General features: G+C 48.0%; 4 protein-coding genes across 4 annotated transcripts; 2 read left to right on the top strand and 2 right to left on the bottom strand.

The window, feature by feature from the left end:
• Positions 1-51: 51 nt before the first annotated feature.
• Positions 52-2,694, bottom strand: LOC118513940 (F-box-like/WD repeat-containing protein TBL1X). Its single transcript, XM_036060323.1, has 4 exons — positions 2,452-2,694; positions 1,411-2,366; positions 1,222-1,338; positions 52-1,157 (listed from the first exon to the last, which is right to left on the bottom strand). Exons 1-4 carry the CDS (start codon positions 2,507-2,509, stop codon positions 774-776), a joined length of 1,515 nt encoding a protein of 504 aa, XP_035916216.1. The 5' UTR covers positions 2,510-2,694; the 3' UTR covers positions 52-773.
• A 349-nt stretch (positions 2,695-3,043) lies between these two features.
• LOC118513979 (60S acidic ribosomal protein P1) lies at positions 3,044-4,038 on the top strand. Its single transcript, XM_036060405.1, has 3 exons — positions 3,044-3,239; positions 3,572-3,827; positions 3,898-4,038. The coding sequence occupies exons 1-3, from the start codon at positions 3,165-3,167 to the stop codon at positions 3,909-3,911; spliced, it is 345 nt and encodes a 114-aa protein (XP_035916298.1). The 5' UTR covers positions 3,044-3,164; the 3' UTR covers positions 3,912-4,038.
• A 151-nt stretch (positions 4,039-4,189) lies between these two features.
• LOC118513959 (ribonuclease H2 subunit A) lies at positions 4,190-5,542 on the bottom strand. The gene is made up of 2 exons (XM_036060358.1): positions 5,104-5,542; positions 4,190-5,040 (listed from the first exon to the last, which is right to left on the bottom strand). Exons 1-2 carry the CDS (start codon positions 5,306-5,308, stop codon positions 4,250-4,252), a joined length of 996 nt encoding a protein of 331 aa, XP_035916251.1. The 5' UTR covers positions 5,309-5,542; the 3' UTR covers positions 4,190-4,249.
• Positions 5,543-5,597: 55 nt separating this feature from the next.
• LOC118513923 (E3 UFM1-protein ligase 1 homolog) lies at positions 5,598-8,911 on the top strand. Its single transcript, XM_036060291.1, has 5 exons — positions 5,598-5,849; positions 5,932-7,380; positions 7,617-8,081; positions 8,350-8,561; positions 8,657-8,911. Exons 1-5 carry the CDS (start codon positions 5,776-5,778, stop codon positions 8,809-8,811), a joined length of 2,355 nt encoding a protein of 784 aa, XP_035916184.1. The 5' UTR covers positions 5,598-5,775; the 3' UTR covers positions 8,812-8,911.
• Positions 8,912-13,607: the final 4,696 nt, after the last annotated feature.

Below are 13,607 nucleotides of genomic sequence, written 5' to 3' on the forward strand. Positions count from 1 at the left end.
TCTTTCTAGGGAAGGCTCCTTAGACAAGTTTTCTAGCAGACGATCGAACAGTTAAAGTCCATGTTTTGAAGGCATTTACAGCTGGATATTTATTTTACTCACTTACTCCAAAAAACCGAGCTTGTTGAACACGAAGATGACAAACATGTTGCCTTCCCCTGTGCATTCCTCACTTTCTCCTTCGTGAAGCACGGAAGTCCCTACCGGAAAAAACGATCTACTCTCTCCCTCTCCCTCTCTCTACGCACTACACGATCATTGAAGTGTTAATGTCTTAAAATATGTTTCTTAATTTCTTAAAAGTATCCGTTCCGGTTTTCTTCACCCAAACGAACGGTAGAATGCCTCCCCTGGTGGATGGAATCATCCTCTTCATAATGGATTTGATGGTTTTCAATAAAATAAAAGCTTACATCATATCGATCTACACAACGTTCTCGATCTCGTCCTTGTCTCTGCTTCTCCCTGTCGCTCTGTCGCTTCCCTACAATAAGCTAAAGGAGTGTTGTTAATACGAACACACACGTCAAGTAGATCCGGCCCCAGCGGTGAAGCACGGTTGTTGTATAATTGTGAGCGCCTTCCGGAACGGAACAAATGCCGCGGATCCCAAGCAGCCACTACTACTGCTACTACTACTGCTTGGGATTATTTGTTCGCCGGGCGCCTGTCAATGATTGTTAGGACTTTTTCTCAGCCGCCGTTAGCAGGGGCGGTGGTGGCCCGGGTGCCGATCCTGACCCGGTACCAGTGGACGGTCCGGACGCCGCCGCTCATAACTTCCGAAGATCCAGCACAAACACACTGCCGTCACTGGCGCTGGCGCCGACCTTGCTGCCGCGCGAGTTCCAGCACACCTCAAATATGCCGCCCGTACCCTTGTAGCTGTGCACCAGCTGTCCGCTCTGGGTGCTCCAGATGTGGACACACTTGTCGAAGCTACCGGAAGCAAGGAACTTGCCGTCGGGGCTAAATGCTACCGAATACACCGGTTCGGTGTGCTTTGTGAGCGTGTGAATGCACACGCCTCGCTCGACGTCCCATAGGCGAACGGTGGAATCGAAGGAAGCGCTGGCCAGAATAAGGTTCATGTTCGGGTTCTGCGTTCCGGTACCGGTTGGCGACCACTTAATGGTGTAGATCTCTTTCGAGTGAGCCTAAAACGGAAGGGGAGACGAGTTATTGGGCGTGTTTCGATGCAACTTCCTAGGTGCCTCCTACCTGTAGATCATGCACGCAAGTGTCCTGCTTCATCGACCAAATCTTCAGCGTCATGTCATCCGAACAGGAAGCCAACAGCTGTCCCTGAGGATCCCATTTGATTGCATTCACCTCATTCTGTAAAAGAGCAGCGAAACCGGTTAATAAAACGATCCTTCTGGCACTAGCAGGTAACTGCCACCGCCATACCGTATGTCCCTGGAACGATTTGATGGGTTTGTCCACCCCGAGCTTGCACACGTGAATGCACTGATCCGTGCTGCAGCTGGCAAACGATTGATTCGACTGCCAGTCCACATCCAGCGCCGGCGCCGAGTGGAAGCTAAACTGCTGCGTACACTGACCGGTGGCTGCATCCCAGATGATCGTCGTCTTGTCCACACCGGCCGAAAGGATGTAGTTGCCCCGTTTGTTCCACTTCAGTGCGAAAATCGGTCCCTTGTGCTGACCCAGTGTGCTTGCCAGCAAACCATCCGTACGCCAAATGCGAGCATAACCATCGTACGACCCCGTGGCCAGCAGTGTACCGTCGCAGTTCCAGTCGAGTGACGTAACGTCCTTATTGCTCGGTACCTCGGTGCCGCCCTTCTGGATGCAGTGACGCAGCACGAGCTGATTCGGGTTGGCCGGATTGTCGGACATGTCCCAAATGCGAGCCGTACTGTCGCCCGATCCACTGGCCAGCAGATCCGTACTCGGGTTCCAAGCACAGATAAACACCTCACTCTCGTGTCCGCGAAGCACCGTCGCCTTCGAAGCGGGTATTTCAATGCTCTGATCCACTTCCATCGTTTCCACCGGAGCCGGTGTTGTTGAAGCGGTAGTCGTCGTCGTCGGTGGTGGTGCAGCCGGTTCCTCCGTCGTTCCGTTCGTCTCCGGTGGTTCCGTTTTTGTTGCTTGCTTCTGCTGATTCTGCATATTCTGCCTGTTCGCTACCACCTCGGGCATTACGGCGTCGATCAGACTCAAACTCTCGCCCAACCGCTGCTCGGTCCCATCCTCACCAATACTGATTTCGGCCTCCGTATATTGCAACCCTTTCTGCAGTATGCTGAGCAGGGCGGCCGGCGGTACCAGCGCCCCATTGATGTTGCTCTGTGAGATGTGCGATTCGATGCCGAATGTGTACGCGGAATGGGAAAAACCTGCAAGGAAGAGTGCATCGTTAGCGCTCGCGCGACAGTCAAGGTCCCCCCTATGCATGTAATTGTTGTTTATATGGCCACCAACCAGACTCCTGCAAATAGCGGTAAACTAGGAAGTTTACTTCATCGCTCGAGAAACTCATCGTACGCCGGATGTGTTGAACGCCACGCCGTATACAAATGCCTCTAGGATGGCGGATTGTGCACGGAACAAATCGGGACCGTTTTAAGCCGTACTCGCAATAAAAATTCACAAAACTCTACGCTGGAATGCGATTTGTTTTTACTTGCAATGGTTGTTTTTTTATTGCCCATTGACAGCCAACCCAAGCTAGCGAAGCGTCTAGCAAGGACACGAACCAGCGGCTGAAATGCTGGATGGATGGATTTAATTTTTTGTTGTTTTTGCTTCAAAACTATCACAAAGCTTATTTACGACACTATTTTATTACATTGGTTGAAAAGAGTGTTTTAAATAAATAAACCACATCAATATGTTCCATTGGTTGAAGAAAAAGCGGCATATTTGATGGAAAACTACTGCCAGCATAACAAATTGTAGTGATGGACAAAATCCAATACAAATCCAGTACGAATTATCTTGCAAAAAAGACGCTCAGCGAAACTTTCTTGACGTCCCGGTTGTCAAACAAGCTGAAGTGTGGTGCTTGGCTAGCGGAACCTGTCCCGTAAACTTCCTCTTTTGTGAATTGTCGTGAAACTGTGCAGTGTTCTCTCCCGAGCTAAGGTCAATTTTTGACGACTTGCACGGTTTTATTGAAAAGAACCCCCCTGAAAATGGCTCTTAACAAAGCTGAATTAGCCTGTGTTTACTCGGCACTGATTCTGGTTGATGATGATGTTGCCGTGACGGTAAGTTTGCCGGTTAATGATTCCCCGAAGCCATGGCTTCTACACCCTTGGTGTGGCGCATGCAGTGCGGTGTGCGTGTGTGTGTAGCTGTAACATGGTTTAACTACCAGCTTGTTTTAGTTCTCTATTCAATGCCTTGTGTTCGATTAGTGATATTACCAAACAAATAATGGCTGAAATAGTAACAAGCATCCTTTAAAAAGTATTATCAAAGAGATGTTGCGATTGCCACATAGCACACTACTGCGCTGGAGCAGTTTTTGTAGGTTATGGTTTCGACCGAATGTTTACATCGTGTTGTTTTATCTTGCATTCTCCTCACACGCGTACAGGACGAGAAGATTGCGACTATCCTGAAGTCCGCCAACGTTGAAATCGAGCCGTACTGGCCCGGTCTGTTCGCCAAGGCCCTGGAAGGCATCGATGTCAAGAGCCTGATCACTAGCATCGGCTCCGGTGTCGGTTCGGGTGGTGGTGCTGCCCCGGCTGCTGCTGCTGCCGGTGCCGGTGCTGCCCCAGCTGCCGCCGAAAAGAAGGAGGAGAAGAAGGAAGAGGAGCCAGAGGAATCCGATGATGATTTGGGATTCGGTAAGTGTCACAAAAGCGGGCTAAAGTTTATGGAATCCGTTGCTAACAAGATATTCTGTACTCTCTTCAGGTCTCTTCGGTTAGATCTTTCTCGCCGTTCTGGAATGTACAATGCAAAAGAGAGTACAATCTCTTTTACTGTACCGGTATTTGTACAACTATTCTGTACACATATGAATAAAACATTGATATAAATACCCCAAAACGAGGATCCTGACTACCAGTGTGCCCGATCAATTGGCTTCATGAAAAGCATTCGAAATATTATCGTATCGATGGTCGATCCGTGCTGAAATCGGTGGTGATATCTTCGCGTGAAGGATTGGGCTCCAGCAAATGAATCTGAATACGTGTCCACGAGGTTCGATTACAATTTGGTTCAACGCAACGCTAACATTTATTGGACAGAAAACATAATTTACCTAAATCTCAGACACATGCTCCAAGCATCGGTCCCGAAAGTACTCGTGTCGCTTCCGGTTTTCGTTTTTGGATGCCGAAAAATACTTCGACAGCTTCTCACTGCCATACGTAGCCTTTTGCGTAGCCTTCTCGTCCGGCTCTTCCTCGAACTCCATATCGTAGGCCTTCTTTTCGAGCGCATTGCTCGCCGTCGACCAGCTGAATCGGACCAACCGTGGAAATCCAAACACGAGATCAATTTCACCCAAAAACTGTTTCGTCGTCGGATCACCCGGATATCCGCTGCCGAAAGAGTTTACCTCCTCATTTGGTCGTTCACGGAATTTCCACACCTTCAGCGCATGGTCACGCGTTACTTTCGCAGCAATACTGGCCGCCGATACGATCGGGTACGTGCTGTCGGCTTTCTTAGCGACTGTTATTTTAAACTTGGGAAAGATGGCTTTCAGCTTGGCTTGATACTTTTCCGGCGGACCCACGGTGTCTACGTACACCTCGGCAATGTTCACACCGGCCTCGATCGCAGCGTTGATCAGCCCAATCGCCGAATCCATGGACACTTCGTTGAGCGAATGTTTCGTTCTCCTGAGCATACTCATCGAGATCACGTTGGGTGAAATGGCTTCAACGGCCCAACCAAGCGATTCCACCGCATAGTCTTTCCGGTTCATTTCATCGAATATTTGATCACGCTTCTCCTCCGTAAGCTGCTTGGAATCGGCAAAGCCAAGCTGCTTCAGGACGTCCTTTTTCGACAGAGGACAGAACGCAATGCCGTACACCATTGGACCTGAAAGGAAGACGAGCTCGTTATTGCCAAACATATTAGGAAGTAATACGCCACTCAGCCTACCGAGCACTGGTCCACGGCCAGCTTCATCCACCCCAAGCATACAGGGCTCATCCTTGCAGAGCTGCGGCACATCGGAAACGTAGACGAAGTTTTTCGCATTATCCTGCTCCAAAATGTACGGCCCGAGACTTTCCAAACTGTTTATGGTGAGCTGTTTCGTTTCCGTTTCTTCAGTCTTGATCTCTTGCTTTACTTTCTTATCCATCTTGGAGGCTGCAAAGGGCGATGTTTGTTTCTGAACAACAATTTTAATTTGCTGCTTTGCCGCGCAAAGTACAAACACGGTTGTGGCAGTGTTGCCAGTTATGCAGACGTTCAAATAAATTAACTCGAAAAAGTTGTCTCAAAATTACACGAGCTAGCTAAAATTTGAAGAAGCTTAGAAAATAATATTTACGTTTGCAATAACATCCAAAAACAAAATTATCTCAAGAGAAATAAAATGGATTTACGTTCGTGGCAGTTCGCTCATCTGGCAGCACGGTATTTGTTGTGACAGGTCCGTTTGACAACAGATCAACACAGCTTGACGTGGGACTGTGTATGTGGAACAAATAAAACAGAGGTTTCTTTCCTTTCGCTCAGGATTACGTGTGATAAATCAAGTGTTTTTCGCTTTTAATTTGTTAAGCGAAGTTGCCAGCGTTTGTGTTCACCGTCTAGTCCACCAAGATGGCCGATTGGGATGAAATCAAGCGTTTGGCCGCCGACTTCCAGAAGGCACAACTTTCCACCAGCCTGCAAAGGTAAAGCGTGAGAGCAATCTTTGATGTGGCATTCCTTTCACCGTGATGGCCCCTCTTCTACCCTTACACTCACTTCTTCCAGATTGTCGGAAAGAAATTGCATCGAGATTGTAAGACTGCTCATCGATAAAGGACTTATCGATGTGATCTACACCAACGATGGCAAAGAGTACCTCACGCAAGATCATCTCCTGCGGGAAGTGAAGGACGAACTGTACGTTCGTGGTGGTCGTGCAAATTTGATCGAGCTGGCAAAGGCTTTAAATGTGGATTTCGGAAAGATCGAGCACATTGCGAAGCGGCTCGTCGATCGTGATCCGGAGCTGCACTTTCTGCTTGGCCAACTGATCGAAAAGTCGTACATTGACCGTGTGGCATCCGAAATCAACCAAAAGTTGGTGCAGTATGGTGAAATCAACATCGGACAGCTAACCGTCACGTACGACTTGCCGACCGATTTCATCCTGAACAAAATAGTGTTGGCCAATTTGCACAAAATCATCTTCGCCAAGCAGGATCCGACGAACGCGCACATCTTCTTCACACAATCGTACATTATGCGAAACAAGGCAAAGATCCGTGGGGCACTTGCCGCGATTACAAAGCCAACACCGATATCGGTCATTCTTAATCTTACCGATGTGCCGGCACGCATACTGTACATGTCGCTGAACGAAATGTCATCGCTCGGTTCGGTCACGGTACAGTCGCCGGCCGGCCAATACATACCGCACGTGTACGAGCGTATGCAGGCCGATTACGTTAAAGATTACTTCCATCAAAATGGATACATCACGAACGAGACCGTGTCGAAGCTGGGAGTGTCGGATGTTCGATCGTTCATGCGTACTCGATTGCCGGACGAGAAGCTAATCAATATGAAGAACTGTATCGTCAGTAACCGGCTAATCGAGCGGGTTAAGGATGCGATGGAAGTTTGCATCAGTAGCAACTCGTATCTCGATGTTTCCACGCTCCTGCCGTCGGGATTGAGCAATGAAAATATTGAAGAAATTTTAACGCACATACTTACACCTACCATACGGAAACAGACGTACGTGTTCGGGACGGTGGTACTGACGATAAACTTTATGGACGAGTGCGTGAAAGGATGCCAGGAGCTGGTGGACGAACACGCGAAGCGTGCCGTCGAGAGTGGCAACTATCAGAAGTATATGGCGGAGAAAATGATGCAGCACCAGGATGTGGACAGTTTCGGTGTGGACGAAGGAAAGGTTGACAAGCGTGAAGAACGGCGCAAGAAGGCGGCGAGTGGAAAGGTTGGTGGTGGAGCGCAGGGACGCGAGACAAAGACGAAATCGACCAAGAAACATGCCCGTGGAAACCGGGGTAATGCAATGGATTCGGATGACGATGGAGAGATGCAGGCTAGTGCGGGAGGCAAGAAGGGTGGGAAAGAGCCGCATCTGGAACTGATTACGGTGAAGGAGATTGCGAAGGTGGTGGAAAAGGTGCTCGAACCGGAAGGGCTGGAGATGTTGGATAAGGACCTGGCGCATCATTACTATCCGTAAGTGATCTTCTGCTATCTTCATCTTCACGGGCTTGATCATAGGACCTTATCTAAAGGTTTACGAGTTATTTCGAGAGTATATCCTTTCCATAGCGCGCAGGTTGTATGCTGATCAGTTCTGTCATTTTCATGACCCTCCTTATCCTTTTTTACCCCCATCGTTGTATATGTTCTTCCTTACCTTCTTCCTAGTTTTGAGCTATTTTCTTCTGTTCTGGATTTTTACTTAACAGCATTCTCAGCAAACAGGCACTGGCCAAGGCACACGAGCTGTACGAGCTTACACTCCAGAAGAGCAATCAAAACCGCCGACAGACACACGCCAGCATCCAGGAGAAGCTGAACACGCTCTACAACGATATCCGCCTGTACGAGAAGGGCCTAAAGCTGTTCCCATCCGATGTGCAGGGCCAGCTGTTAAAGTATCTCCTGAAAACGTTCGGCACAGACATCTGTAACGAACTGTGCCTTTACGTAGCAGCCGAATGTAACCTAAACACCAACTTTAGCGGCGCTCTGACGCCCGAACAGCGCACTAAGATCGCGAACGACAGCGGTGCGGAATACCGAGGTCCGCTGCAAACGCTCTGCAAATCGCTCACCACCAGCGAATCGGTGGACGATTTTCTTGAGAAAACGGAAAAGACGATGCAGGCGTGCAGCATGATGCTGAAGAAGATTGACAAGAAAAAGGATAGGTACGTATGTGTGACGGGAGGGGGAGGAACGTTGCGGAACCGTCTCGTCGATTAGGTTCAATTAAGTAGATAACGAATTTTAATTTGCCCGCCCGTCTCGATCCCATTCAGATGTTTCGATATCGATGTGTTGCTTATGTTGCTAAATTGAACATTAATTAAGTTAAATTAGTCGCGCTTGGGGGTCGGAAGTTAGACGTGGCCGATGTGTTAGCGTTGAAGACGTTCTTATTTTTCTCCACGTTTTACGATTGCTTCCCATCGATAGAAACCTCATCCTCTGCCACAAACATGGTCTGCTGGAGCAGCTTACCAATTGTACCGATCCGGCATTGGTACTACATCTGGCCGTACTGATCATCTTTACCATCTCGACGCAAACCATGCTGCACGCATCCGGGCGGCATGTGTCCGCCATCTTAAGCTTCCTGCAGACGGCGCTGACCGCAGAAGATTCGAAAGTGTTCAACAATTACCATGGTACGTATTATTATTATTACGTATCGTAGTCTTTGCCATGAAGGAACCTTCAGCTCTATGGAGCTACAAAATAAACTTGTACTTCCTTTCGCTAGATCTTGTACTGAAGCTGCTTAGCACGGAGAGCGCTACCACGGAAGAGGGCAAAGCAAATGCGGAAGAAATTAGCAAGCAGCTGGGTGAGCTTACGCCGGTCGTGAAGAGTATTGCGACCAACTTCAAGAAAGCCGGTGTAACCACGGTAGAATAGATGACTGACGCCGGGTAGAATGCTTTACGGTGAGCGTCTTTAATTAATCCGATTTCCGCATCAAATAAAACTAAGCTTGTTATTAATTTTGATTGATTAATTAACGAGAACGACGTTAAATGGGTAGATGAATCCTAATGAGAAGAAGAGATCTCGTCGAGACGAGATCAAACTTTAAAGAAGCGGAGCAGGATATTCTTCAATGTTTGGACTGATTAATCCTCAGCCTCTCAGGCTCATTCAACAGTCTTCCATTGCTCGAGGTATCTCTGGAGGTACCTCAGGATCTCAATCTGCTTCGCTCTTGCAAAGAGCTGCTAGTACGAACAAAGTATTCACCTATTTTTTTCGACTATTCTCCCACAGCTGATCCGACTCTAGTAATAATGTTGGAATTTTTAGTCTTTACAAGAAGTAGATGACTAGTTTGAGAATCATAATTACACAGCGTTATGAGAAATATTTATACTCAGCCTGATTTTTTAGGTTGAAATAAATGATTGAGCATACGGACTAGCAAGTTACACTTGCTTGCACAGTGTCATACAGCTCGCCATGCATTATTGATCGTTCCTATCAGTTGGTCAATAATTATATTCTATCAAACAACCGGCAAGGCAAGCTCAACCAAACCCCCTTTCAGCAGTGCAACGTGACCCGATGAAACCCGGTCACTTTTCGGCTCTGCAAACTGTTCGCGCGCGTTCTAATCTCATTCGTCTTGTCAATGGCAAAGCAGAGGAAAGCGAAAACTAGCGATCTCTAAGATCACACAGTTTTATCGACGAATTGCGGTCACCTCTCGCGCTCCGGCGACTCGGTTAAAGTGCTAAGACCACAGCTCGGACACACACGCTCTATGCTTTTGTAAGCAAATTAACGCGTACGAATTGATTCACAAGTGGCCCGGCCGCTAAATGGTGGTTCAATGGATCGCGCTAGAGCACAGCAGTCGTCCCTAGGCGTGCGGCAAAATGGACAACCGCCAGTCGTCACAGTTCAGCAAGGCACACCCCGGATGGATCGGAACTACTACCATACTGGCAGTTTTTGTTGCGTCTCGTTCGGGTCGGCAGGGGGCGACACTTTCTGAAAAGTGTGAAAACCCAATTGAGACACTCAATCGCCGGCAATCTCTTGGACCGGGCTCTGCGGCTATTTGCCATCACGTGGAGCACCGTGTTCCTGCTTAATTCTGCGACCGGCTGATTCAATCGGAAGCGAATGTTACATCAGTTTTTTTCGGACAGCAGTCCGACACCCGACAGTGGAGTGTGTGAGGGTCAAATGTGAATTTCGCCCAGCGCCATCTCTCGCCCTCCGGCATCCGGCAAAGCCGGTCCCACACCGTGCGGTTTAGTGTTGGTGGCGTGTGGTTGCGGGTTTGCGTGTGTTGCTGTCCTCAGAAACAGGTGGTCCTTTTCGTGTGAACGGTTGGTTGGAGCCGGTTGTCCCCTTTGCACGGTTGCTAAGGAAGTTCGAAGTCGGGGCGCAAACACCCAACAATCTGGCCCGTGTTCGGGACGGAACACTGCAACGAAAGTGTAGTGTGTTAGTATCGGTGTATGTGCGTGTGTGTGTGTGTGTGCTTTCGCGTGTGGCGTTTGAACAGCAGTTTCTTCTTTCACTCGCTTATCGGTTCCTGCTGCACGTGGACCACACGGCACGTCCCGTGCACTTGACGCATAGTAAAACCCGCGGCAACTCCAAAACCGACATTCCTCCGATGATTGGAGGGTCCACCGTTGTTGTTGTTGCCGTAACTTTGTTGCTGATAAGATCCGCGTCGATAAGATTAACGATCGTAGCTACCACAGGATTTCCCAATTTAATGAAGGTGCGTAATGAGTATCATAGAGAGTCCGGAACAGCCGATACGTTTGGTCGTTGATTTGATAAACCCTTTTCCCTTGTGTCCACGTATATGCTCGCCGAAGTGTGCTCCGCTGCTCCGGATTGCTTCATTCAGTGTGTCGCGGGTCGTTATCGTCGGGCGTGTTGTTGTCGGTTTTCCCACACTGCCACACGGCACGGCCACGGCGTACGTCTCTCTGCGTGGTTGAATCATTTTCACGGTCACTGGTGTGTTAGGCGCCAAAACATCGAGCCGGGGCCGGGGCAGGGCACACACTACACGTGATTCTGGAATTAAAAATAGAAGCTTCCCGGTTTTGCGCAACCCCGGACGTACGCCAGCGCCGATCGATTCGATTCCGCGCCAGCTAGTGTGTACGAGTGAAAGAAAAGTGAGTGGGTTAGTAGTGTGGGTGAAGCGAGTTTTTCACGGGCTTCTTCAAACAGGCACTCGAGCGATGTTTCAGTGAAATTGCGCTTCTTGCGTGTCCTGCACTCACTGCTTGCGGATGTGACTGTGTGTACCGCGTGCTTTCGGTTTCGTAGTGTGTGGTTGCCACTCGCGTTCAATCGATAATAATAGCACGCGCGGAGTAGTGTCAATGAAAACTCCCATACACATGCACCGGACACCGGTTGTGAATCAAAGTGCCGCGGTACGTCAGAGGCGCCACTGACTTGGCCCGCTTGCATAATATCGGACCCGTTCCTGTGTGCGTTCAAGGGGAATCGGAATTGGGGGAAACAACAACAGCAACAACAAAACCGCGATAAGAATAGTGTACGCGGCATTTCGTTGCTTTCGGTGTGTGAGAACGTAAACAAAAGGGGGTGACGTTAACGCGCCGTGGGCGAAAAAGATTCAAATCGTGCTGACGTGCGGGTTGCTTGGATGTATCTAGATTCGAATCTAGATCGGTGCGATGTGTATGGACTAGTCGTCCAGTGTCTACTAAGAAAACCAAGCTAAAGAATCTGCAATCTCAGATGTGTTTTTTTAGGAAAAGCCGTTTGATCACGCACGATCGAATACGCTATTTGATGCAGGTTGACAGATAGATCCTTCTCGTGCGATCGTCACGTTGTAAGTTTTCGTTCACATCAGTCTGCACCCAGAAGATATCTTGTGCGCGATACCGCGAAATATTTGAAATCCCTCTTGGTCGAAATGATTTATGCGTTACGATTAGCGTAAGTTAGAGCAAATGGTCAGATCTCTGATAGGCTTCTTAGCACAACGGCCACCATGGTGGGGACGATGCGAAAAATACAGGAAAAACACGCTGGAGTTTAATCAAATATTTAGCTACTCTCTGTGAGGTAGATATTTGACTGCTCTTATAAAGGATATAAATCTTTGGTGCTGTGAAATGTGACCTCCAAAGTGCATTTGGAGGAGGACTTGTTTTGATTAGTTCTTTTGTATGGGGTGATGCAAGACATGCAGGACCAGATAAGAGAGTTTACTGTTTCTTCTCCTCGGGCAATTTTTTTTGGGTCCAAAAGAGATTTGATCCCAGTCCCTGTGGTGTTAGGAACCGGCAAAATTACCATCATGGCTGATAGTGAGGATTAAATGTTCCAATCAGTCGTTGATCTTAAGCGAAGATTCTTTAAGCCTCGTCAGGTAAGGAATAAGTAGACAAATTAGTAGACAAGTGGTCAAAAGGTTCAAAGGAGAGAACCAGTTTTAAACTTACTTCAGCAGCGTTTGTTTTTCACACGACAGGATTTCTATCCAATCCTATCCAAAGTCTTCCCTTATACTCACGACTGACTTGGTCCCTCCAAGAAACTTAAAAAGAACGAGTTTTCATTTAATTTAAGTCTCATCAGTTCAGTCGACACTTTCAAATATTGATTGATTGGATAGCCTTTCAATTGTTTAGACAATTTCTTCGCCCTTTCAAATACCGACGATCGCCAGTCTTTGCTACTTTCTTGTCACTTCTAAAGCCACACCCCTATTAGAACGGGATGGAAATGTGATCCCTTACAAAGACAGTTGTTGCACTTGCTTTACATCGTTTTAAAAATACATTTCTTGAATATCCCATCTTCATTGCTGACATTTTTTTTTCTCTTTTCGAACGCGGAACACCGGATCGGTAAGGGGTGGCAAGAGAAACCCGAAACGTAAACAAGAAACAGAACAAGAAACCATTATGACCTCAGCGAAACAGGCCTCCACCGAGGGTGGGAGTATCGGGTGGCCACTTGTTTTTGAGGGATTTCGGTTACGCACGTGTTTCTTTGGTTTTCGCGCCACGATTCTTGCGAGGGACTCTATGGGACCCGGCCGAGGAGTGTTGGACTTGGAGAGCACACCTTACGTTGCGACTGTCGGTGTGCAAATTTAAACTTTATTGGAGGAAAACAGAAGCCTTCTCCCCGACGGAAGTGTCGGTGATTCCGCTCTCTTGCGTTGGGGAAAGAATTGACGTAAAAAGTAACACGAATTGAAGTATCAGAACCGCTCTCCCCGAAGTGAAGAGATAGTTTAGGGGGTGTGTTTTTTGGATGGATAAGTTTCTAGAAGATATAGGGAGATCAGCGATTTAACTTTACGAGATATCTTTTGATAGTGTAGAGAGTACAGAGAAAATGTTGTGACAAGGGTTTAACAAAGTCTTGCTTACCTGTTCAACTTAAGCTTTTGAAAAAGTTCAGTTATCCTTTCGCACTTAGAACACGCAATACAATCCAAGCTTATGCAAGTTTATGTTTAAACCCATTCCTCCAAGAAAGATATATCTCGTCCCGTTATCATGCATTGCATATAGACGGATTTATTCTTCCATCTTCCCTGTACTTATCATCCTCGGATTGTGGGCCGGAACTCATCCCTTGCGTACGCGGGAGTTATTATAGTACATGGTTCGGCCCGAAGACGAGCGCACCCGATCGACCGCGTGTGCTGACCGTTTGCGCGCGCCTACATG

This window comes from Anopheles stephensi, chromosome 3 (assembly GCF_013141755.1).
Source record: "Anopheles stephensi strain Indian chromosome 3, UCI_ANSTEP_V1.0, whole genome shotgun sequence".
NCBI lineage: Eukaryota > Metazoa > Arthropoda > Insecta > Diptera > Culicidae > Anopheles > Anopheles stephensi.